General features: G+C 43.6%; 1 protein-coding gene across 1 annotated transcript in view; it reads left to right on the top strand.

Moving 5' to 3' along the window:
* The window catches only part of LOC147678456 (extracellular calcium-sensing receptor-like), a 98,658-nt gene that overhangs the window by 59,875 nt on the left and 11,509 nt on the right, over positions 1–27,274 (top strand). The window contains exons 5-6 of the mRNA XM_086945639.1: positions 4,137–4,364; positions 18,242–18,365. Of these exons, the coding sequence (XP_086801765.1) occupies positions 4,137–4,364; positions 18,242–18,365 (352 nt within the window). The remainder of the gene's footprint in view (positions 1–4,136; positions 4,365–18,241; positions 18,366–27,274) is intronic.

Consider the following 27,274-nt stretch of genomic DNA (forward strand, 5'->3'; position numbering starts at 1 on the left):
TTCCTTATTTGCGATTAGCAATTTGCTAATCGCAAATAAGGAATTAGTAGGAATCGCATTTTTTTTGCATATTCCTACATGAATCCCGTTTTGCGAGTCCTTAATAGCGATTTGCTATGAATCGCTATTAGGGGCTCGCAAAACGGGAGTATGATGAATCAGGCTGTAAGTCCCCTCATTGATAAATGTCTTGGCTGCAATGCAGAGGACAAAACACATTTGGAGGCTGCTGTTGTAAGTCAACGCTATTTATGTTTTAAACAAAAAAATGCTATCTTGTTTTCTACTAACATACCATTATTTCCGGATAATATATTATTCTGCTGTTTTTGTTATTAAAGCCTCCTTGCGGAGTATCTGAAAATAGAACAAGGCCGTAAGATCCAAATGTGTAATGGAACGCCTGTGAAAGCTGGAATTACTAAATTGCAACACACATGCGCCAAAAATGAGGCGTTGTGACTCCTGAGATCAGCCTGCATATGAATACTACACCATGCAATAGGGACCAGCAAAATACATCTTGAATGGCATGAAGTGACTGTAGTTAAGTAAAGTTAACCCAACATTCATCAAGGTACGAAGGCTGATTTTAATCAGCCGTGGAAGGATGAAATCCTAGGGCAGTTCCCCAGGCAGCACACACATCTCAGCAGGGGGTGATTATCCCACAGATGTATGTTAAGTGAAACCTCTAGTGCATTCTTGCCATGGGTCTCCAAGAGCACACACAGGCTAGCTATGACGCTGCTAAATCAGAAACCAAAGATTAAGGAAATTACATGATGAGTGAGAAAGTGAAACCACAAACCTGGTATGTGTCTCTGCTCTGTGCTGAATGAGGCCACCAAGATTCAAGGAGTTTCTAGTGGGCAGGAGTAGTTGTGTTGCCTGAGGGAGGCCATGTCCACTACATGGGGTGGAGTTTGAGCACTGGGGAGGGGCTTTGCCTGAGGTAGACACCTGGCAGCAGGAGCGTAACATAGGCCCTCGCAGCCCCCGCGGTGCAGGGCGTCCCTAAACTACAGGGGGTCCCCAGGGCACAGTACACAGGCCTGAGAGCTCTGGATAAAATCACCTGCATGTATCTTGCAGGGGGGGCTCAACTTTAGTTACGCCAGTGCCTGGCAGTGGACACTGGGATGCAGTTTGTGGCATCATAACAAGTGCTCCCTAGTGCATCACTGGGCTCATTGCTAGGGCACTTTTCATTCAGTCCCTGTTTTGGGGATTTATCTATGTAAAAAATATAGCAACATTTCTTTCAGCAGAGACCCCCACCTTCTTGATTTCAGTCTCCACCCCAAGTCCACTGCAAAACCCCGCTATACACCTCTCACAGACAGTGCTATGCTCCTCAAATGAGCTACTCTGCCATTTGCATAGGCGACAGACAGTAGTCACACAGCCAATAGCAGTTTCCAATGAGGGAATTAGAGTGCTAACACTTCTTTCAGAATGTGTTGCCAGAAGGCTCCACTCAATGTGGCTAAGAGCCAGGTCAGCAATGCTTCACTTTGCAGGGGTGCCCGGACGACTGTAAACTACGCTACTCTGCAGTAGGCAGAGATTTTGCTGAACTCCATGCTCCAAGTGGAGTGTGGCGTAGCAAAACCTCTGATAAATCTGCAGGCGGAGCAGCGTTTACAGCCCACCTTTATAAACGAGCTGCTGCTCACACTCAGAAATGGCAGCTTACGTTTGAGCCAATCATGTACTTTCCTTTCTTCTCATGTTAGGATTTTTCCACACCGGACATCGGAGACATCACTTGGGGGTCAAACACACAACAATAGGCGCCAGTAGCAGAGTTCAGGGCAGGTATAGTTGGAACTGGTCATCTGGGAAATTGCAGGAAAGGGCTCTTGTAGCTTGTGGTATCCCTGTAGATTTATTTATTTATTTATTTATTTATTGACATTTGTAGAGCGCGGCGAATACCCGTGGGCGTCTCGGCGCTAGTTAAGGGATGGATCAGCAACTGGGGTAAAGAAGATATACAAGGCTATTGGTCAAATAACCACGTCTTTAGCTGTTTGCGGAATGTGAACAGGGAGGGACTTGCTCGGATATGTGCAGGAAGGGTGTTCCAGAGTCTAGGGGCGGCAACCAGGAAACGCCTGTCGCCCCAGGTGACTGTTCTAGTGCAAGGCACAGCCAAGAAGTTCTGAATAGAGGAACGAAGAGATCGGGTTGGGACATGATGGAGAAGATTCTGTTTGAGAAAGTGGGGACCTTGATTATTGAGTGACTTGTAAACAATACACAGCGATTTGAATTTGATACGGCTGCGTATCGGGAGCCAATGGAGATCCCTAATGATGTTTGTAACTGGTGCGAACTTGGGGATCCCAGCCAGCATTCGTGCGGCTGCATTTTGGATTGACTGCATCTTATTTGTCACTCGGACTTGGGCATTTAAGAATAGAGCATTACAATAGTCCAAGGAGGACAGGACTAGTGAGCTGACCAGTGTTTTCCCGGCCGTGTTCGGTAGGAAAGGTAGTATTTTCCTAATCATTCTCAATTTCATATGAGCTGAAGCCCCAGTTTTATTCGCATGTGCCATAAAATTGAGGCCAGCATCGAAGATGACGCCTAGATTTCTCACTTTGCTAGCTGGACTCGGCGGGGGACCGAAAGATTGAACCGGAGATCAGCCTTATGACCCTTGGAGTCAATTTATTTGTCCTCGTCCAGTCTAGTCCAGTCTACTAGGCTCTTTTCAGGTCACAGACAGCAAGTCCAGTCTTCATCCATGATTCAAGAAAGTGTTCGAAGGAGAGCACTAGGGATGCCACATTTAAGCCTTCCTAATCAATAGAGTAAATGTCTGCAGAGATAATCCTACCCAGCAGCTTTTTCTGTGTGCTCTACTGCAATGCCTCAGCGCCCCTTATTACATAAAACAAAGATGGCAGAACCTTCCTTCACATGTGCAGTGTTCTTGCACCCAATCAGAGGTGTGGCCATGGAAATGACTAGTGCCTCCTCTCGGGATGCTCTAAATCAGTCCTGAGGACCTATACCCTCCCTATGGGATTGGTGCCAAAATGGAGAGGAGAGAATAGAAGGCAGTCTCAAGTGTTATCCAAAACTGCCTGTGACATGGTAGTCCTCTTCATGTTAATCAAGTTCTTGGGCACTGCTCACAGGCCATGCTGGTTTGGCAAGAAGTGCATTCCCCCAACACCCAAAACCTTTGTTTTAGCTCTGGGAGCAAGTTCACACCTCAGCAAGAGAGCTATGTTGCTCATGTGTGACACTTGGGTTCATGCAAATGAGTATTCAAAGGCTTTAGGCAAGCAAATGCTAGCTTTCCAAAAGCAACCTTCCTAAGATATTTGTATAGGTATTTAATAAGTATTCTAAAAAGACAAAAAAAAATTGAAAACTGTTGTTGTTTCCTAGCTGAAGATAACATCATTACATTTAATAATGTATCCCAATGCGTTCCTTTGTAACAGCCAACCCCGCTTCATTGAAAATATCTTTTGGGGCCTTTTCCCTCTATGAACATGTTTAAAATTTAGCTTTTACATATCCTACTTTTAAATATCATGTACTTTGAAGAAAGGCATATCTACGGTTGACTTATTAATTTTTCAACTAAGGGCTTAGGCCTGTCAAAACCTTTTTTTTTTTACAGGCTTGATTCGCAGTTTAAAACTGTATGAGCCAGGCTACCGATGGGAGGCTGCAGTCCCTTTGGGTGCTGAAGCCCACTAGCGATATTTAACTTAATGGCTTGTATACACTTTGTAAAATATAGAAGGGAATTTTAGGTAAGTTAAATATGCCAAAATAATCATGTTACAAGGTGGCACACATACATATTACCACTGATTAGCAAGTAGGAAGCTCACAGAGACACTAAGCAAAAATAGTTCAAGCAGAAATCTTGGGGGAGACTGTGCAAAAGATTGTAATTTCCACCAATATCTAAATGGAAGAAAACCCCAGAATCACAAGTAAAAGGTGTCAGAACCCATCATGCCAGAACAGACAATCAACTTGGTAGAAGAATGTGCATACAAAAATAAGGGAGTTTTGAAATTAAGGGCTATAACAACCAGGCTTACAACTGGGAGGGTAAATTTAACATTCACACTAAATATGTTTTTATTGTATTCCAGCTCTTACATTACTTGAGGAATGTGCACTTCAAGAACAGCCTGGGGGATGAGATGTACTTTGATGTAAATGGTGACCCACCAGCCTTGTATGATGTGATTAACTGGCAGCTTAAGCCAGATGGGACCATCTACTATGTGAAAGTTGGGAACTTTGATTCTGGAGCACAATCAGGGCAGAAGCTGCTTGTCAATACAAGTGCCATCCAGTGGAACAAGAAGCATAAAGAGGTAATGCAAAAATATATGTGGCTTCAAGTGTGTCTTTTATTCAAGTGATGGATCATTGTCCTTTTGCTATTTGCTTTCATGTGTCTTCCAGTGCTGCTGACTAAGGAAGTTAGCTGTATAGTGCTGGCTGCATGAACTTGACTGCAAATTTTCCTTGCTGTCGAAGGAGAGTTGTATTTTTCAAAAACAAGGGGGACCCAATCAGTACCTAGGGACCTTGGGCAATAAATTATTATGAAAAACAGTGGTCCATAGGATTGAATTTTCACAAAGACAAATGCAAATATAGACTCCAATCAGTACTATATTGACTAGTTTTTCAGTACCCAGCCGGGCCTGAAATTTTATTTCAAATATACACAAGTTTAAAAGACCATCAAAGAGGTCTAATGTGACAGTTGATAGGGTACAAGCCTGTACCTATCCAAAAGTACACTCAAAAAGAATTCAAAGGTAGGAGGAGAGCAAAGAAAAGAGGGTAAAGAATATCAGGCAAAAAGAACATCGGAGCCAATTGTCCCTTGCATCAATAGCATATTAGCAAGGCAAGTTCAGACAACCAATTCATGTAATAGTGTCAACACAATGGGAAAGTTACAGAATCGGAGTAAGTGAAATAGAAAATGATTTGAACAACATGAAAACAGAATTGGAAAAATTACCAGATTTACAAGCAATGTTAGAGGACGTGAATAAAAAACTTGATAAATACGCAAAAGAAGTTAATGATCGGAAAGTACGAAAATATAAAAGAGATACGATAGACTATAAGTATGATGAAGTATATACTTGGGCTGAAATATACAATCAAAGAAAGTGGCAACAATCCAAATCCAAAACAACGGGGAATTCATCTCAAGAAAGTCTAACTTCTGAATCTGATATAGCACAATCTAGACAACCACTTAATAAAACTCAACAACCAAGCACATCCTCTAACAAACCGTCTTTTTTAGACATAAGCCCAGCATCCAACGCATCACCTACAGATGTAAACTGCAGCAGAAATAGCAAAAAGGACAAGGAGCCAAACAGCAAAAACAACTTAGTTATCAACATTTCCTCCAAACAACTCACGTCAACACAACTGACTGTACTCAATAAAGGAACTTCATTCGTGCCTACATACAGAACCAACCTACCTGAAACAGAAATAGCACTTTTCAAATTTTTAAGGACACTGAAATTAAGATATTTCTTTAAAGATGCATCTCCTAGTACCACTGACCAAGTAAAAATCTTCAAACCTAAAAGCTCTTTCTGTGCACCATACACCCACAAAACCATTGAAACCTTTGAAAGGGAAGTACTTGCCGACATCCAAAAAATTAACTTCCGGAAAGAGAACAAAAGCAATTTAACCAAAGCGGAATGGAGCACGCTCTCAAACCTAATGAATGACCGGACACTAACATTTCAAAGAGCCGATAAAGGAGGGGCTCTCATAATAATGGACACCAGCTTTTATGAAGAAAGCGTTAATGAACACGTGAAGGACATCAACACCTATATTCCCTTAGAGAAAGATCCGACCGAAGAGTACCAAAAAATTCTTTCAACCATTCTGATCATGCACTAAATCTACAATGGATTGACGAACAAATTAAAAACTTCTTAAAAACCAATTATCCGCGCAGACCCAGGCTATACATGTTGCCTAAAATCCACAAAATTTATCGAATACCACCCTTCAGACCCATTGTGTCAGCTTGCGGATCAATATCAGAAAGTATAGGCAAATACGTAGATTGGTTTTTGCAACCGATAGTACAAAAAACGCAAACCTACATCAAGGATACAACAGCATTTTTGAATTTACTAAGAACCACTGTGCTTGACAAAAGTACTGAATATTGGCTATGCACTATTGATGTGGTATCACTCTATACCTCAATTCCACACAACAAAGGTCTAGAAGCATTAGAATGGAATCTACTAAGAGAAGAGAACTGTGAAGCAAATAAAATCTTTCTGCTTGAATTGATGCACTTTGCACTGTACCACAGTTACTTTGAATGGCAAAACACGTTTTATAATCAATGCACCGGCACTTCAATGGGCTTTGGGGGGGCCCCCTCATATGCAAATCTGTACATGACAGAATTTGAACATGACCATATTTTGAACAACACTAATTGGACTGAAAATCTAACAATATTCAAAAGATACATAGATGATCTATTCTTAATCTGGAAAGGAGACAAAGAACAACTATTAACCAACATCTGTATCTCAAACCAACTGAACCCCAGAATGAAATTCACACAAACCATCGACAATAACACCATATCATTTCTGGATGTACAGATAAAAATTGTTGACTATCAATTACAAAAAAAGTACAGATCGCAACTCTTGTCTACTATACCAAAGCTTTCATCCAGAAACTCTAAAAAACCATCTACCAACATCACAGTTTATCCGCTTAAAACGGATCACCTCTGATGCAAAGACACTTGAGAAATCAACAATTGAACAACAACACCAATACCTCAAAAGAGGTTACCCTAAAGAGATCCTTGATGAATCCCTTAAGAAAGTAGCAAAATTACCAAGAGAAAACCTATTGATTACAACTCAAAAAACAACGAATCAAAAAACAGTATGCGTGTTGAAATTTTCAACAGACACTAAGATAATCAAAAAAATCATCAATCGACACTGGATGTTAATTAAATCAGAACCTGATCTACACAATCTCTACTGTGATCGCATAACCTTTGCATACAGAAGATCTCAAAACCTAAAGGAAATCCTGAATACCAAAAAACCAATTCTTCCACAATACAAAGGAATGGCTAAATGCTTAAATTGCACTCCCTGCAATAATGTAATAACTGGAAAAACCTTCATGCATCCAACTCAAGGGTACAAAATCAACTTGAAGTACACAGGCACATGTGATTCTAAAAATGTCATCTACGCCATCAAATGCCCATGTGGTAAAATATACATAGGGCAAACAGAACGAAAAATCAAAATAAGAAGATCAGAACATTAGAGTAACATCCGGACTAAGAACATGAAATCTGCCCTAGCCACTCATTGGCTAGATTGCAACCATCAAATTGCTCAATTAAAACACACTGTACTGGAGATACTTCCGCAACGCTGCGACATGGACCCAACAAAACAACGTTTGCAAGCTGAATTCTTCTGGATTAAAAAACTTAATGCTTTGCAACCGACTGGAATTAATGACAGAATTGAAATGTCTTGTTTTTCATAAACCTGCAAATTAGCTCACACAACTGTTGACTTGTTAGGCTGAATCTACTTCCTCAGTAACTTATATTTGTTATATTTATTTTTATTTTATGCTGCCTGTAATTTGCATTACCCGGCCCTCCTTTTATTTTTCAATTTATTTTTCATATTCTAACATTCATCACAATTCTATAGGGTTTGATAATCTGTCAAAATTGTATATATGTAGTCTTTTTTCCATACGCAGAGCTCACAAGTACATCTTCCATGCTTACTAACGTCATGTGTACGATGTGCCAACAACCTCGTCTCCCTGACTACGGGTGCGTAATGATCCACCTATCACAACGCCGTTAACCCGATCACGTGATCGGAACCTTTCCACCTTCACACTATTCGATATAGACTTTGTGTCATTACATTAAATACTGTTTCCCCTTTCTAGTATCAAATTACGTTCTCTCCCTGAACGTTTATCCCATCCCGTCTTGACTGTGTTTTCGGCACATTCTACCAATAGTTGAATGCGCTTTCACTTCCGCGAGCTCATGATCACGTGACCCCGCCACTACACTACATAACTCTACCGGATAGGCTAACTCACTATTCCTTCGCTTCCGCGTTTGAATCGTTTGCCGAGACCCCCGCAATCGTTCACAAACTGTAAGTTACCGCCTTGCATGCTAATCCTTTGACAAACATCCCGATTACTTTAGTACCCACCCGTTTTATTAACCCCCCCTCCCTCTACCGCAATGCATAAACTGTTTTGTTTAAGATGCTTATTGACTTAAGATACTAAGGTAGCAGATTGATTTTTGTGATACAACATAGAACATGTATTTAGCACGATTAGGATGTAACAAATGAATTTTATTTATTGTCAGAACGCCATTATTTTCTTTTTGAATGCTAAGGTCTTGTAAGTTTTTCGTTTGCCACAGTCCCCTGACGAAGGGTTCTCTTGACAACCCGAAATGCATTGGGCACTATGTAACATCGCGAAATATCATTGAACTCAAACGAACTGTTGATTAGAAATGATGACAATTTCTAAAGAAATGCTCTACAAATAAAAATAATCGCTATGCTCAAAAAGATTTGTGGAAACCTTTTCTTGTGAATATGTAAACTCAAACAGTAAAATCTTAAGTAAAACCATTTTGGTTCATGTTGAAAGAGCGCGACCTTTGTGTTCAAGAGACCACACTCTTCTACCAAAGTAGCTAGAGCTGCAAACTTTGGAACTGGAGAACCAGAGTTGAATCTCCACATTGGCTCAACTCTCTATAATTTTGAGCAATTCACTCAATCTCCCTGTACCAAAAATATGTATGGCTGAGATACCCGCCACCCCCTCTCAACACAATCCCCAAGGATGGGAAACCGGAAACAGTTCTGAACTTTTGGAAGACGGGAGGGAGTGACCCTCCCGGCCGTATTTATTAAAATATGAAAACATTTAACTTGAAATTTTGAAATTGTACATCCTAACGTTTAAGGGCCAACGGCAAGGTCGTAACCGGTGTCAAGATCCCTAAACCAGAAATATCCCCCTCACTTGTGAGGGGCGACCGCACAGAGGTGTACCTCAAGTGCAACTACCAATTTCCCTTGACTTGACGGGGGCCCCAATAAACTCGACGCCACTTAAAGGTCGTCCGAGGACTCGTGTGAGGTATCTAGAAGGTAGCGTCGACCCCCCCCCCAAACCCCACACAACTTACCACATCTGCCGTCGCAGATGTCCTGGCCCCGGGAAATTCTCCAGGAGGGGGCTGTAGCCCCTCCTACCCAGGAAGGGGCCTTGACCGCCTTTCCTTTCCTTTCGGCGGCCCATCCTTAGAAGGGACCGCCTCCCCGTTGAGGGGCCAATGGCCACCACCCCCGAGCGCTCCCATCCGTAATGGTTGACGCCCACTCATAGGGATCTTCCAATTAGTGCTCACCGATCATGACCTTACCGCCCGACCAAAAATAAATACGACAATTCTAAACTAAATGACTAATTTACTTAAAAAAAAACAGTAACAACAACAACTTTATTAAAAGCATGCTTACTGATCAACACTAGAGCAGGATTACTTTATTTGCAAAACATACCACAAATTGACCATTCTTTATTGCATATTCAAAGTTATCACGATAATAATCCGAACCTGCAAACAAAATTAGAGTTACCACATCAAACTTTATTCAAAACCACTTGCTGTCCTCAGGGGCTGGTGGGTGGGTCAAAATTGGCTCTTCGTTCCGTCTCGAGCTCACGTGCAGCGAGGTGGTGCAGCTTCAGAGCACAGGAACAAGAGGATGCTTCCTTGGCTTGTTGCTCCTTTTATCCGTCTTCAGGGCGGGCGTAAACCCGCCCCTGCCTGCCCCAAGGGCGTGGCCGGCCGCGTCAGTGTCTAGGCCAGCCCACTCCAGGGCGGGAAAAAGGCGCGCCCCGGCTACGCCGCTTCGGGCATACCAGCCGAGACTCGCCTCCCGCCCAAGATGGCTTCCCGGGGGGATCGTGGTACTCCGCCATACGTTCGGGGGGACCGAATGGTCGCCCCTTTCCATATGGCTGAGATACCCGCCACCCCCTCTCAACACAATCCCCAAGGATGGGAAACCGGAAACAGTTCTGAACTTTTGGAAGACGGGAGGGAGTGACCCTCCCGGCCGTATTTATTAAAATATGAAACAAAATGAAAACATTAAAATAACAGTTTCATATTATGTACAATTTCATTACGACATTGCGATGTTTGGCTAACCTTAACATATTCTCTAATACAAAGGTTCTCCTAGCCGAACTAACATCCTACAAAACATTTAACTTGAAATTTTGAAATTGTACATCCTAACGTTTAAGGGCCAACGGCAAGGTCGTAACCGGTGTCAAGATCCCTAAACCAGAAATATTCCCCTCACTTGTGAGGGGCGACCGCACAGAGGTGTACCTCAAGTGCAACTACCAATTTCCCTTGACTTGACGGGGGCCCCAATAAACTCAACGCCACTTAAAGGTCGTCCGAGGACTCGTGTGAGGTATCTAGAAGGTAGCGTCGACCCCCCCCCAAACCCCACACAACTTACCACATCTGCCGTCGCAGATGTCCTGGCCCCGGGAAATTCTCCAGGAGGGGGCTGTAGCCCCTCCTACCCAGGAAGGGGCCTTGACCGCCTTTCCTTTCCTTTCGGCGGCCCATCCTTAGAAGGGACCGCCTCCCCGTTGAGGGGCCAATGGCCACCTCCCCCGAGCGCTCCCATCCGTAATGGGTGACGCCCACTCATAGGGATCTTCCAATTAGTGCTCACCGATCATGACCTTACCGCCACAGGCCGGATAGTTGACCGGCTATCCGGACCCCCCACAACACTCCTACCTAAAGGTCATGTCTTAAAGTCTTTAGCCAAGCTATCAAGTCTCCTATGAGTAACTCGTTCCCCACCCGGGACAAATGAACACCATCCCCCAAATACATACTGTCACCAGTAATACAACCATGCGAAATAGAATGCAGTGTATTGGAACGGAACAATCTACTCACTTTGTTATTAATTTTTCTTACTGAATGATTCAGAGCAGAAACAGAAATAGCCCCCTGCCATACTTTTCATGGGATCATATGGGACCATGCAATTGTGCACCCTGGAACTCTCCTCGCTAACCAACTTACAGTGGAAAGCATCGCCTCAAGAAGAAGTCGTCTACCAGTGGTGACCAAGTCATTGCCCCCAAGATGTACTATGATTATAGACGGCGGTGACCTCGTCCGCCCTAGCAAACCCTAGAAAAATGACTGAAACTGGTCAATACAGAGTCCGCCCCTTCCGTAGAAGGACACACTGTACCCGTATTCCCCAGCCACGTGAATCATGTCACCTGCTTTGAATACGTCCGCGGCACGCCTCACGTATGAGTGGCCCACCACCCACACCTCCTTTTTCACAGCCGGTGAAGTCTGACCGCTGGCCCGGTGTTGGGTCGACTGCATAGTCCGCCCCGCCTCGTAGGCTTGCGCAACTGAAACCAAACAAAAACAAGAAGCGTGAGTACAACATTACAGCTTCACAACATGTGCAACCGCACATACCTTTTATAACAATTGGAGGACCAAAGCCCCACACGTTTAACTTGTTCGACATTCAGACCCCTGGCTGTAGCCTCTGTAGCAGCCCCTATCCGAAAGGAATGGGTCCCAAACTCGCCCGGGTTCAAGCCCGCAGCGGTAATCGACATCGCAAGCACCCGCTGAAACTGAAACCTCGTCAGTGGGGTGGCGTCAGCGTGTCTCAACAAGGTCCCCCCCCATGATGCCACCCTTTGTGCTAAATATTCCTCTACACAACTCACCGGGCACATGGAGGACCCGGGAATCCTTTGTATGATTATGCAATCACCCATCGCACCCTGATCGGTCTTGGACCTGACAAACGAGACAGTCATTGTCCCCCCTCTGACCTGAACGTGCTCTCGGCACAGTCCCCCCATCACGTCCTGCTTGTTCCTTGCCACTAGTTCGCTTACCCGCATAGCCCCATGGAATGCCAGCGTAAAAGCGGCTCGGAATAACACTGTTTCATACTGGGATGAACACGTTGCAGGGAGTATGGATAACAACAGGGCCAACCTATCCAAACCTATCGGGCGCCTTTCATCTACTCTGCGACCCTCAAGGCGTTGCCACCCACGTAGCGCTTTTTGCACAACGAAAGACGCTGTCGGGTCCTGGATCCCATGAGCCCTAGCCACAAAGGAAATGGCGGCCCGATGCCTCTGGGCCGTAGCCACTGATTTGCCTGCCTGATGTAACGACAGCAGGAATTTCACTACCAACTCCTCCTGGCCCCAAAGCTCCCCTCTAGCAGCCCCCAAAAAGGCCCAATAGGAACGGAACGCCCCTTCATATGACTTCCTCGTCCTGGGTGCTAAACTCTCTCCCACGAGGTTACGAAGTTCGGGGCACCGAGAGACCAGAGAGCTTCGGGAAAGGGTGCCGCCACCGGGTCCGCTGTGTGCAGAAAACCCCAGAAGGCCTGCATACGAAAACGAGAAAGCGCATCAGCCGCCTGGTTCATCACCCCCGGCACATGTCTTGCCTTAAATAGCACATTCAATTGCATACACAGTAATACAATTTCCTTGAGCAATCTCAGAATCCATTTGCATCGTGCTGCCTGGCTATTGATACACTCAACCACGGTCATGTTATCAGACCAGAATACCACAGAGTGATCTCTGAACCCCTCGGGCCAAGTTCTCAGGGCCACCAGAATGGGGAAAAGTTCCAGAAAAGCAATGTTACTTGTCAGTCCACTATCATGCCACCATGACGGCCATTTTTGTGCCGACCACTGAGTGCCGAATATGGCACCAAAACCAATGCTCCCTGCCGAATCTGTCCACAGCCCCAGCTCCTCAGAGGACACCGCCGGTTTGTTCCAGACAATTCGACCATTGAAATCCGCCAGAAATGCCAACCAAATGCGCATGTCCTGGCGAACTTCTGCCGAGAGCCTTGTGCGATGATGACCCTCCTTCAGGCCGACCATGGCTTGAGCGATCGAGCGGGAAAAGGGGCGGGCCATCGGTATTACTTTTAGGGCAAAATTCAACTGTCCCACCAATTGTTGTAATTGATGTAGCTTAACCTTAGACTCACTTATACACGTTTGCAGGCATGCCCTGAATCTTAACACTTTGTCTCCTGGTAAACGAAAACAACCTTCTTCAGAGTCGAGCTCGATCCCCAGAAACTCGAGGCAAGTCGAGGGACCCACAGTCTTACCTGGTGCCAATGGCACGCCAAACTGATCCATCAAGACACAAAATTCAGTCAAAGCCTGTCCACATTCCGGATCCCCGGCTGCCCCCAGAAACAAAAAGTCATCGAGATAATGCATAACGTGTTGAAACCCCGTCTTCTTTGTGAAGACCCATTGCAGGAAACAACTGAACTTTTCAAAATAGGCACAAGATATAGAGCACCCCATTGGCATACACCTATCCATGTAATAGTGACCCTGAAACATGAAACCAAGGAGACGCTGATCGTCTGGATGTACCGGGAGCAACCGGAACGCTGACTCGATATCAGATTTTGCCATCAGCGCACCGGGCCCCAGGCGATTCAATATGGCTACGGCCTCATCGAAGGATGCGTACCGCACCGAACACACTTCCAGGTCTATCGCATCGTTTACGGAAAGACCACGTGGAGCTGATAAATTATGTATCAGCCGAAACTCACCCGGGTCCTTCTTGGGGACCACCCCTAAAGGGGAACAAACAAAGTTAGCTACTGGTGGCACATTAAATGGACCGGCGACTCGACCTCGAGTAACCTCTTTCCTGATCTTTTCCTGTACCACGGTCGTATGTTGCAAAACCGATATTTGGTTTTTACATTTCGCTATACCCTGAAACTCCCCCACTGGGATGCGGAAACCATATGAAAACCCGTTCCGCAACACCCCAGCGGAAGCGTGATCCGGGTATTCGCTGAGCCAGGGAATCATTGCCATGGTATCAATCGGAGTAGGTAAAGGCGCCCCTCGGACTATATCAGACCTGTTTGGCGCCTCCTCTACCCCCGTTATCACCCGTTTTGGCTCTGCACATGGACTCAGGATGGGATGATTGCCCACACCCACCACATTCGTGCCTAAATTTGCATGACCCCTGGGGCCTCGTACATTTACCCCTGTTAAAGTTCCAACAAATCCCCCTTTTACCTGTGTTGCCGCTCGGCCTCGAGTGGTTGTCGTTACTCGTACCTGATCGAAAGGGCGTCCCAGCATATTGGCGGGAGGATTCACCCACGCTACTCCCTACCAATGGCAACTTCAACATACCAGTATCTTCCATTTTGGACCAAGACACAGAATCATAACAATCCCAAGTTAAGTTTTTATCATGTTCTTTCGCTTTTCTGAAAATATTATCGTAACAGAACCATTGATTGCCCTCGTGTGATACAGAATACCCCATGATCCGTGTCTGATAAATCGGCAATTCGGACAGCAATTCGGGCCTACGTTCACCCATGATGGATGTAAAAATCCCCCACGCTCTGCCCCAAGTGCCAATGTTTTCATTTACCTTAAAGGCGGCCATCTTTGCGCGCCACACACTCGGATGCATGAGCTCCTTCTGGCTCTTAACATGCTCCATCTCATAATGATCGGTAAGCAACGAGAAGATGTTTATATACTCCTCTGCCCATATCTTCTCTTTAATTGCCAGAGGGACATGCTGACCCAACTTTTCCCTTCGTGAGGGTGCAGACTCATCCCTCGCAATCGGCAATGGCCGCTTACCTGAACCGGAAGCTGTATCTGTGACTGGACCTGTCCCAGGTGGCTTCTCTACTGCCGCAGCCGGCGATGGTGCCTTCGCCGCTTCCCTTGTTTCACGCAGTTGCTTCATCAACACCTGCGCGTCGTCAGCCGTGGCGCCCTTGCTACCTTTACCCAACCACGCTGCTAATTGTGCTGCCAGCTCGGGCGGCATATCCTCCCCGGACACGGGGGTGACCACCACGGGATTCGGATTCCCCTCTTCCGGCACGGGAGTTGGTTCTTCGAGTGGGGTACAGGGAACCGGGATGTCTCCCCCAGCTGCTCCCCTTCTGGGCCTCTTGCCTTTTCCTCCCGGAGCTGCTCCTGCCAAAGGACGTTTCGGTCCCCCTTCCTCGTCTTTATCCGCCATTCGCCTCTTTAGGTCGGTCACCTCTTTCATAAGAACACGCAGCATCTGGTCGGTAGTCATTCGCTTTCCCGCTTTCTTGGGCATTCTCCAACAGAGTATCTGCAAAACAAACAAGAAAGATTACAACGCTCAAAATTGGCTCTTCGTTCCGTCTCGAGCTCACGTGCAGCGAGGTGGTGCAGCTTCAGAGCACAGGAACAAGAGGATGCTTCCTTGGCTTGTTGCTCCTTTTATCCGTCTTCAGGGCGGGCGTAAACCCGCCCCTGCCTGCCCCAAGGGCGTGGCCGGCCGCGTCAGTGTCTAGGCCAGCCCACTCCAGGGCGGGAAAAAGGCGCGCCCCGGCTACGCCGCTTCGGGCATACCAGCCGAGACTCGCCTCCCGCCCAAGATGGCTTCCCGGGGGGATCGTGGTACTCCGCCATACGTTCGGGGGGACCGAATGGTCGCCCCTTTCCAAAATCTCTGGTTCTCTTCTAAAGTACTCTAAAGCCCTGGGCGTAATATACAAAACAAACTAAAAAAACAAGTAAAATAATGATTTCAACTATTTTTGTAGATGGGATCTGATGGAAGAATAATTCTTCACACAGGTCACACAGGAGCTGATTAAGGAATTACCGATCTTTCCTAGGTACATGTCATTGCTATTCCATGGCAGAGGTTTGTTGAACTGATGCTGTAAATGATCAGCAACTAATTTGATGCTCAAGAAATTGTGATCATTTGATTCAGATGTTACTATCCTGATGTCCGAATGCCTGTGACACAATAATCATTTTGTTTTTTCCAGTCAAGCCATATTTTGGACCCTCTGTTTGGAATAACTTTGAATTTCATTATTTCTTCTGAAGCCATGCCAAACAATAATGATTTTTATGTTACATTTGCAGAAAAGAGACCTAACAAAAATATATATCTAGGCCCAAAATGCTTCAGATGACAATGTCCAGACAGAGACAGAATGTGAGGTAGAGGTAGGTAGACAGAATGGACAAGGTTGATATAGTGTGAAAAAACACTTTCCCAGTGGGCCCGTGACATAAGGGGCGCTGGGCAATTACCCCGTTAACTCATTCCTAAGAAAGTCTCTACCACAGGAGCTGCCTCATGAAGTATAACATGTAAATGTGGTCTAGAAACTAAGGGGCATATTACCAACAAATAGCGGTATTTATCGCTAAGTAGGGTTAGCGGCAATATTTTTATCGCCGCGCATCACCGGTTTTTATCGCTGAGATAACTTGCTATTAGCAAGTTTATCTCAAAAGCGATGAAAATCCAGGCGATAGCAGCGAAATGCGTGAATATCGCTGAGAATACAGCGATATTCACGTATTAGCCTCTAAATGCTCTTAGCCATGTTATCCACCTCCCATTGGATAACATGGCTAAGAACTGGTCTGGGCAGGTGTTAGTATTTGGAGATATTCGCGCTTAGCGCGAATATTTCCATCGCTTCGCTTGCCTTGCTAATAGGCGATAGCGACGTTAGCGACTGCTGTCAGTCGCTAACCGGTTGGGTACGCCCACTTTGCATGTCATTAGCGATAAATATCGCTGACGTGCAAAGCGGGCCCCAAACCGCTCGCTATTGTCTACAAGCTGTTGCTAACTGCTGTTAGCGACAGCTTGTTAATAGGTTAAATCGCCGCTTAAATAGATTAAATAGGTTAAAAAGAATTATCGCGGCTAAGCGGCCGAAAACGGCCGCTAACGCGGCGATATTCGCCTATCGCCCTTCTTGGTAATATGCCCCTTAGTTGCTGGCCAAGGAGAACGAAGAGTAGGATTTCATCTGGCTTCACCACCTGGCCAAATAAACTATAAGGATTGATAAACCACTTTTACCCCCTTTTCTTCAAACTGTAAATGTGTATAATGTAATTTTAATCACACTAATACTATGCTAATCATTCTGTCACAACTATGGGACTATTTTAGTGTTTTGGTGGATTGGCACTCCATCAAAAACAAGCAAATATTATCTTAATACTTTTGTAATAAGGCAGACAGGATATCCATTTGTGATGGAGTGCCCATCTCACAAATTTTAAATGATAGCCTATATTTCCACTTGGTCACCCCACCACATCCTAATTCACAATTTTAACCAGACATTAGGAGACACAAGTACACATCCCAACATCTCATGTTCCAATCTCTTCTAACATAAATCAAAAATTACTTTTAAGGTCCGATTTACACATTGGATCTAGCTCTGTACTAAGATCAAAGACGTAAGCGAAACCTAATAAAATTAAATAAACATGTTTTCTTTTTGTTAGTTAGCCTTTCAGAAATACCCAAGTATACCTTTGCAGAAATGCCAACATGCACCGAAAGCAGAAACTACTTACTGGGAATGTTATATTAAATACACATTGATAATTCACCTTTGATCAAAAGGATGTATATTTTTCAGTGGCAGGGCCCACTCCTTACAATGAACTGTTGTTCACATTAGAACTCGTCAAGATCACAGTTCACTTCTTCCAATCTCAATACGACATGCCAAGGGGTGTAGTGGAAAATAGTGGGGACATCACCAAATTGTGATCAGGGACCCATATCGCACAGCAATTCATTATCTTGAGCTAATTAGAATACACTGAATGTCTGCACCCCCTTGAAGGTTGGGAACTGCCCTTTGGAGGCTTGGCACTTTGGTGACACAGAGGCCTCCTGCAACGCAGGGGCTGCTGGGGCCTGAGAAGCTGTGCCCCAGCAAATGACTGTCTCAGTTAGCTCTGTTTCTAGACGTACTTAAGTATTCATACATGAAACTAAATGCGTAGTTGCACTGTAAGGCAATCAATCATAATAAACGTATTCAATGTCTATGTCCATAATTGTACATTCTAGTACACAAATACTGTAGTTTATGCTATGAATATATATTTTAAATTCCTCTTAAAGACTTGAGGGTAATGTATAATTGTTTTGAAATAAACTTTCACATTTCGTTCCCCAGGCCCCACGCTCTGTGTGCAGTGAAAGCTGTGCTGCTGGCTATAGAAAAGCCCTTCAGAAAGGTCAACCTGTCTGCTGCTTTGACTGCATCCCGTGTGCTGCAGGGCACATATCTAACAAGACAGGTAGAGAGAATTAAACATGGAATGATGAAAACAATCAGAGCTGGAAAATGGTTTGGGGAATTGTAGAGGTAAACTCAGGGTAGGCTGTTGCTAAAAACACTTAAAGGTCCTTAAGCTGTGCTCCTGCAACATTTTTGACACAGTTGCCACATGGGGTCAAAGAAAAGATTTCTTTAAAATATCCTAGGTGCAACCTTTGGTAGCAAAGAACACTTTAAAAACATTCTCTGAGGAAGGTGTTGAATAAGTATTGAAAGATGTCACCAACAATCAAATACATAGTTAAAAAATAAAAGTGTAAGACTCATACTACATTCCTACATCAATTGCTTATAACTGCAATTGCCTCTTCAGTAGCTGGTGGGTTTAGACACTCACTAAGTCAGTATACATGTGCTTTGTCCTACACCCTTACACTCATGTATCTATTTATCATCCAACTACTCATTAGTACATGTACCCACTTACCCACCCACAATAAAGAACACACAAAAACTCAACAAGTGTATCCAAGATAAATAAAATAAAAATACAGTTGAAAACAAATATGGTGCAATTTAAATTTAATGGACATATGGTTGTAACAGAAAAATAAAACTGGACATATAGCAAATGTCCATCTTTGAATGATATTGTGCACGGTGTATTGTTATTTTAAAGTTTCAACATTACCATCACATTCAGAAGCAACCATTTGGCCATCTTGGTGATGTAAAACTGTGGTACACTCTGCACTATACAATTTCAAGATGGCAGTAAAAACTGGGTGCATCAATGGCCTTTTGCCTTTTTGACAAGGGAACTGCCCTCAAACAAGGAGTGCTTTCATGAAACGTATTGTTTTGTTTGATACATAAAAACTGGGTGACCATTTTTAAATGCTGCTTTGCAAAATGTATTCTTGAAATACTAATGAAAAATGGCAGACGGAATCTTTCTAAATATGGTGGACATTTTGGAATATATAGCATTGATATATGTTTATGTACAAACCATTTGAAGTTGGCGACCCTGTTTAGAAGCAATGGTCGCACAGGATACAGTGCACTTCAGATGAAAAGAGTTGCAAGCAAGTAGTATGGCAGCACTGCCATGGGAGCTGCAGGATGCCATAGGAAAAATTTGGCCTGTTGGATATGGCCCTCTCTGCAGGGTCACCCCCAAACATTTTGCCTTCCTCCCCTACCTTTTCTGACTTTGCTTTAGCTGACCATAGAACTTTGAGTACTTTAGCACTGCCAAAGTGCATATTTTCTCTCCTTTAAACATGGTAACATTGTCCCATCCCCAATTGGCATATTAAATATATCTAAAGATCCCTAGTAAAGAACAGTACATGTGCCCAGGGCCTGTCATTTAACCCCTTCACTGCGGCGGCTATTCCGCCGCAGTGCTAAGGGAGCGGGCGGCCGCGCGGCGGGGCCGTGCTGGTGACGGAACCGCTCCGTCACCAGCGTCGGTTGCGCTGTGCTTATGACGGAGCGGTTCCGTCATGGCCCCGCCCACTCAATAGAACGCTCAGCACAGGCGCGGAATTCGTGCCGCGCATGAGCAGCGAGCGGGCCATGACGGAACCGCTCCGTCATCAGCACAGCGCACCCGCAGCTGATGACGGAGCGGTTCCGTCATCAGCACTTAAGGGGTCAAATGATACTAGTGGACCTGTAGCACTAATTGCCATCCACTTAAGTAGCCCTCTATCCATGGCTCAGGCCAACCTGTCTGTGCAGGTAACACTGCCATTTCGAACTGGCCTGATAAAAGTCTTGCCAGGCCTAAACATTCCCTTTTCATGCATATACATTACCCGTAATATAGTTCCTGGGTAACCCATATGGCAGGGTGAAATGTATTTAAAAGGCAGGACATATACCTTTAAGTGTTACATGCCCTAGAAGTGAAAAACTTACAAATTTAGTTTTCAATATTGCAAAGCCTATCGCTTCCTTAGGATAACATTGGGATTATCTTATTATAACTTTAAGTGTAACATAACATCCAATTGTGCAGATAGACTTTTCTAGTTTGGTGTCTCTAGACTCGCAATCTAAAATCATAATTTAGAATAAAATTGGATTTTAAGTTGCAAGTCTGAAAGTGCCACTTTTAGAATGCTGGAATTTTCCTACTTTAGCGATTCTGGCCCTGGTGCCCGCACCCGCAGAACAGGGAACTACCAACTTCGTGGGGCTGAAATAAATTAATGTAGGGTGTGCCGAAGAGCTCCTTTGGCTTCAGTAAGCAGTGGTGATGTCACCATTTTCAGACTGGCGGCTCTGCCATCAATGTTACATTACTGAACTCATGGTGATTCTGAAAAATCCAAGCATCACACAAAGAACTACTGTCACAAATTAGCCATGACCATTCAGCAAGAAAGTGGTGGGGGTGTATTGTGTAGCTGGTTTTGTATTTGGGAGTACACTGGCACAAATATATTACTAAAGCATGGTGTGGTAGCCACTGTCATATACAAAAAGCACATTTCCCATTAAAAAGACCACTAAATTTGTACAGACATGTAGTTTTACTGACAAAACTATATAGCACACAAATGATAATTTGGTCAAATTGGTTTTAAGAGAATATTTGTCAGTGGCCAACATCTAGAAAAGTTACTTGGCTTGTTTTGATCCATTTAAAATCTTTGTTTCCATAACACTTTAAATTTAGAAGAAAAAAATGTTTTATTTGTGCCTTCCTAGCTGTTTATTTATTTTGAAATATTTGTACAGTTCATTTTTAGGTATTTAGAATTTGTTGTCTCTTAAATGAAAATGGCATCCTAAAGACTCTCCTTTGTCACCAGCAAAATGTGCACACAGTTGACTTTACAAACTCATTATACTTAAATAAACACCAGTCTTCATGTTAAAAGAATAAACAGCAATTTGTGGGAAGGATTAGTCTGACTTTTGACCTCTGTCTTTGAGCACACAACAAATGTGATAAAATAAAAACAATGGGCCTGATTCACACAGTTAAACATACACTTTTGTGCAGGTTTAGGTTTGATTTGGAATTCACAAATTTCGATTTAATAGTAAATGTAAAACTGCACAAGCTCCGCAAATAAAAAGATAGGCATGTTGTATCTTTTTATGTGTTGAGTTCCCCGCCTGACTGTGTAGTGTAGTTCCTAGTTTCCCACTAGGCCCTGCGCATTGGAATAACATAAACAGTAGTATCGACGTGGAACTGCGGATATTCCAGGCCTCCACTGACTATGCTAAACTTAATTGGGTTGTGTTACCAACTAGCTCAGAGGTCACTGGAAACTTTCTTCTCTGCATAGGAAGTGATCAGCTTCCTTGGCACAGACAAGAAGGGATTCAGCTTTCCAACAACCGTGCAACATGACAACTTTGCTCCTCAGATCAAGAGTCAATCTCTAGGGTCGTGTTGAACAATAGACATAGGGGCAGATGTATCAAGAAACCATTTTGCACTTCTCTAATAGCGATTGTTAAGGAATCGCTATTTGAGAAGTGCAAAATGGTATGTATGTAGAATTTCGCTATTTTTTAGCGATTCCTTAAAATTCCTTAATTGCGATTAGCAAATTGCTAATCGCAATTAAGGAATAATTTTCCCATTCATTTCTATGGGCCAGGAGGCCCATAGGAATGATTGTGCAGTAATTCTCAAATTGCGAATTCGCAATTTGCTAATCGCAATTTGAGAATTATTTCAAGGGTGCAGGGGTGTCTCAAAGACACCCTGCTGCACCCCTCAAATCTACATGTGTGTGCATGTGGCACACATACATGCCCTATGGGCATGTATGAGTGTCACATGCCACCCTTACAAATGCCAATTAGGGCATTTTTGTAAAAAATCGCAATTTACCACCAACTACAAGTTGATGGTAAAATGCGATTTTTTTACACAAATTCGCACACAAAAAATGTGTCATACATATCATTTAAGGAATCGCAAAATTTGCGATTCCTTAAATGCTATGCAAAAGAAGGAATCGCAAATAATTGCGATTAAATAAATTGCGATTATTTCATACATGTGAAATATCGCAAAACGGCCGTTTGCGAGTCGCAAAGGCCGAAAATCTGCGATTTTCAGCCTTTGCGAGTCGCAAAAGCCTTGATACATCTGGCCCTTAGATTTCATTCAGTCAGTCTAGTGCAGTTTACTTTCACGAGATGTAGAGAATAGAGAGACGGGCGTTTGTCAATAAAGGGTTAACATTTATTGAACAGTCTTTCTTCTCGTACAAGAGAAATGTATTGCCACAATTGCAATAATTGTTATTATAAAAAGTACGTACAGTAAGATAAGTATTGCGAAATAGAACTGTAAAAGCATTGATATGGTTTCTTAGCCATACAATGGTTTAAAAGTAATAAAACATATATACAGTCATATATACATTAGGCTAACATACTCAACTGGTGCTTCTAACTAAGCCTACCCCAGTGTGCCTGACCTAAGCCTAACACGTGAAAGGGGAGTAAGTAAGTAGCTTTAAGTTAAGTTGGTTTTGCCAAGGTTTGTTTCAAGAATTCTCGTCTAAGGGTTTAGTCAACACCATACCTCTGAATAGAATGATGGAGGATTGGTATCTCCTTCAGGGGTCTCTCTCGATATCCCAGTCACCCGCAAGGGTAAACCGGAAGCGCCGTGGCTGGATTTCTCTGCACGAGAAAGGCAGCGGCTGCTCTTCAGCGCGTCGAGGAAGGAGGGGGGACAGCGTCCGCGGGCAGCTGGAATCTGCTGGATGTCTTCGCAGAGGGACGGCTGTTCAGCTCCTTAAGCGTACTGCACCATAGTTCGCGCTTTAGCGGCGATAATGGTATCAGCAGCTTCACCACCACAGGATAGCAGGCTGCAGCGACAGAGTGCTAGATTTACCAACACGGGGTCGTGCAGTCAGCTGGCTTCAGTAGCTCGTACAACAGGCATTGCTTAAGGCAACGTTGGTAATATTTATACCTGACAGGTGCCGGGTTTGACGCAAGTTTGCTGGACATAAGACGTCAATTAAAGATGTCACTAGGAAGTGATAGTTATCAGTTGCTCATTAGAGTTCCATTACTAATCAAAACATAGCAAGCGGGGATTTCCAGGTTTGCTGAGTTTTTATCTTGTTGAAGAACTCGGAGTGTTATCTAGGAATATCAGATAGTGACTACTGCTCTGTCATTGCACTAATTGGTCACAAAGGAAGTGGCAGAGAGTCATGCTGGAATGTGGCTCTGTTCGTGTGAGGCCAGAGATGACTTTTCAGAAAATCGCACTTGAACGGTTATGCCAATATAGGGAATAAATGGATTTATAGCCGAATAGGGGCATAAGGTCACAGTATCGATCAGGAACCTAGATAAACACGCAACACCCACTCCACGGGTTAATGTCCATCAAAATTACTAAAACTAAAGCAATTAGATGCATGTGTAACATTGCCCACCCCAAAATACATAAATGCATTCGAAATAGGCGTACTTGTAATACATGGAATTTAGGTACTGTACGTTTTTTAAAGCATAGTAATCATTCAAAAATTATTGCATATGAAATCAATGAACGATTATGCCAAAGGAATTACACATGAAGTATCTCTGACAGAAGAAAGGCGAGATAAATCATCACATAAAAATGCATTGTAATAACATGTGTGCTAGAGGCTGGTGTAATATTGTTATGTCTCTAGATGTGTTTAGAAATAGAAGTGTGAAGCTTCTGTTCTCTAAGAATAGTTTTTACGTTAAGCAAAGAATTGTTCGTGCCAAAAAAGGTCAATATTAGAAAAATTGTCCAATTCAAAGAAAATAGATTTCCAAAGCTCTTGGCAGTTTTTGTTGATCAAAACTGAAGGCCGAATTCAGAGTTCATGGGAACGCTGTGTGTCGGAAAGCTTCTCAAAAAGTTATTGTTTCTATGTGGGTGAGAACATCGTATCAGACAGGCTCTCAAAGAATTGGTCTACAAAATCAGGTGATAGTTCAACCAAATTAGATAGCGCTGTAACTTGGCAGGTGTGAGAATGATTGCTGTCATCGAAGGCAGGACCAGCAATGCTCACAGAACGTTGTACCTGGATGATGTTGCTTTTGTCACTCGCTCCACTGTTACCACTTGGTTGTAGCACAGGAGTCTCCACGAATGCCGTCATCAGGATTGGTAGCCGCTGGGGACAACACAATGCGTGAGCCGTTATTGGACTGAGCAAAGTATCGACGTCCATTGGTACTGCTGATGGAAGTGAAAGACAGATGTCCAACACGCATTCATCGCCGCAAAGCATACACCGTAGCACAGGTAAAATGCAATTTTGCCATATCGGTCTGAATGAAAGGAACCAGGTCATGTTTAGATCTCTCAGCCTGGCCAATCCGAGGACGTTAGTTATCCTGTCCCGGTAGCGCATTGCTAGGATTGTCTCTTCCATTCCCATGGGAGCTATGTCTGAGCCGAGGCTTGCCATAACGTAGCAGGAGGGTCAAAAATAGAATCCCTGCGACGAGTCCCAAAAATAAAGGTATGCCGCCAAAAATGGAGTGCACAAAATTAGGAAAGATTCCCAAAATTGCCTGGAAGGGTGTTAGCAGTCCCGTAAAGACTGTCTTAAATATGCCTGGGATGCTTGTAGCACTAGACATGTTAAGGAGTTGGCTGAACATTTCTACGAAATGCACGGGGCAATTTGTTGATAAAAGGTCATGAACCTCAGTAGCCGTCCTTGCGACTAGAAGATCATACGTCTCTTTAGATGACGTTATAGGCACGGTTGTCTGTAAAAGTACAGATTTCATTTTGCTTAATGTATCAATTTGTATAGAATAGAGATTCAGACGAGGCCAGAGGGGAGTCACTATGTCTGGAGGCCCGCTCGGGAACAATGCTTGCATACAACATTTGACCATGGACGTAACTTGTACTAGATAACTTTTCCCTGGCGTCAGGCCACAACATCTGTGATCCGTTCTAAGAATGTAACTCCCGTTTGCGAGTTGAAATCGCGCAAATCAGCACCATCTTTCAGTAAAGACAAGTGTTGCTTAATTTCAGCCAGTGTGGATGATTTTAGCCATTCAAGGCAGAGCTTCCCTACACTGTATGTTGTTATAATCCCTGGATGTTGTCTCTGGGAGTATCTCGAGTCTAATCTGGTCATTTTTAACCCCTGTGTTTTATTCAGGAATCTATCTTGACAGCTATTTGTGTCTGTAGGCCAGATTAACCACTTTTTCCAATCAGGATGTGTTCTGTTGAAATGTAAAATTTGTGACATGTCTAATTCAATATCTGTGGTTGCATTCTCAGGTATTGGCTTTGGTATAGGCGGTTTTTTAAGGTCTTTGATCTTAGCTAGGCCAAGACAAGATGTTTGGTGTATTGTGTCATTTAAAAACAACATTTGTTCAGGTATCATGCAGGTTCTAAATAGTGCTTCTATGCCTTGCACCTGCCAATCTTTTGTACCCCAAATTGTTTTCGTTTCAATATTATTTTTCCAGTAATCAAAACCAAATGTCATCATTTTGTCATAAAATGCTTCTGAATATATCAATTTAGAATTTGTCAGCATTGTTTTCATTCCTGTTTTGTCTAACAGTTTATAATAAAACGTTTCTGCATCACTGGTGTTAAACCCTGAGAAGTATTTGAATTTCTCAAAAAATGCTTTAGAACTGCTTTTAGGTGGTGTAGAACAATGTTCCCATTGATTATACATAAAAACATTTCTAGGCTGTGCAGATTTATGCAAGTAATGATCCCCATAGTGGGTATAACAGAATAACTGCTCATAACTAGATGAACCTTGTAAATAATCATGATCTGTGAATCTAGCTGACATTACTAAATCAGACATCATGTCATTAATACTGTTAAAGTCCCAATCATCAGAGAATGTACTAGGTGTCACAAAGTCACTTAAGGAAACCCTTAGTTGATGAGGATACCTCAGGATTTCGACCGGACCATAGATCTCATAGTCTGTTTTCTCCCATACTACCCCACCAGGTATTGGAATTGCTGTGACATTTACTGTTGACAGTTCTCTTTTCTTCACGTGGGATGATCTGTGTGGTTTCAGGACTAGGTTGATGTTCTGACTTGCTGTGTCCATTGTAATATATTTTCCTTCAATGAATTTTCCCAAACACAGTACCATGATGAGCCAAAGCAAGAGGAAAAATACACCTAGACCGAACCAGAACTCTAGCCAAGGGGAAATAAGGTAGATTTCCTTCAGTTGATGAAAGAGTTCCGTTGCTTTTTCTTTAAAAGACTTTTTTGTTTCTGGCATCACTTCGGGGTCATTTAAATCTTCAGAGAAGTTGTCGAAATTGATGAAATAACCAGAGGCAGTTCTGTCAATTGATGGGATTGTTCTTTCAATCTGTAGCACTTTCTGATGCCACTGGTGTTGTTTCTTGATGAACTGTTTCAATCTGTGTTTCAAGAGGCACGAGTTCCATGGCATTATTGCATAGTCCTTCATTGTGCACTGCAGGCTGATCAAATGTGATTAGTCTTTCAGTTTGAACCTCTTGGATTGTTGCAAGTTTGGGTATTCTGTTGTTTCTTGGGAGTCCACTGGGCCTACTGTTGATTATAGGCCACATGCTTGTGGTTTTACCAGATCGATAGACACGACTCTGTTCTCCTTTTTACCAGCAAGGGGCGGTAGCACAACTGATCTTGTTCCGGTGACTGCTAAGACAGGTACTGCTTTTCTGTAAGAAGGCCCAAATTCCTTCTTCACCGCGATCTTTTCCCTGACTAGATCCCCAATCTTTGGAATCCAGACAGGCCTTGCTGGGGCTGTTGCGGGTGGTGCCTCGTCAGTGGTACTTGGCTGTTGCTTTAACTTTATGTTGCTTAATGATTTTCTTGTTTCATTCAGTTCCTGTAAAACAGCCAAACGGTCTTTTACATCAAAGTGC

The sequence above is a fragment of the Lissotriton vulgaris genome, chromosome 12 (genome assembly GCF_964263255.1).
Source record: "Lissotriton vulgaris chromosome 12, aLisVul1.2, whole genome shotgun sequence".
NCBI lineage: Eukaryota > Metazoa > Chordata > Amphibia > Caudata > Salamandridae > Lissotriton > Lissotriton vulgaris.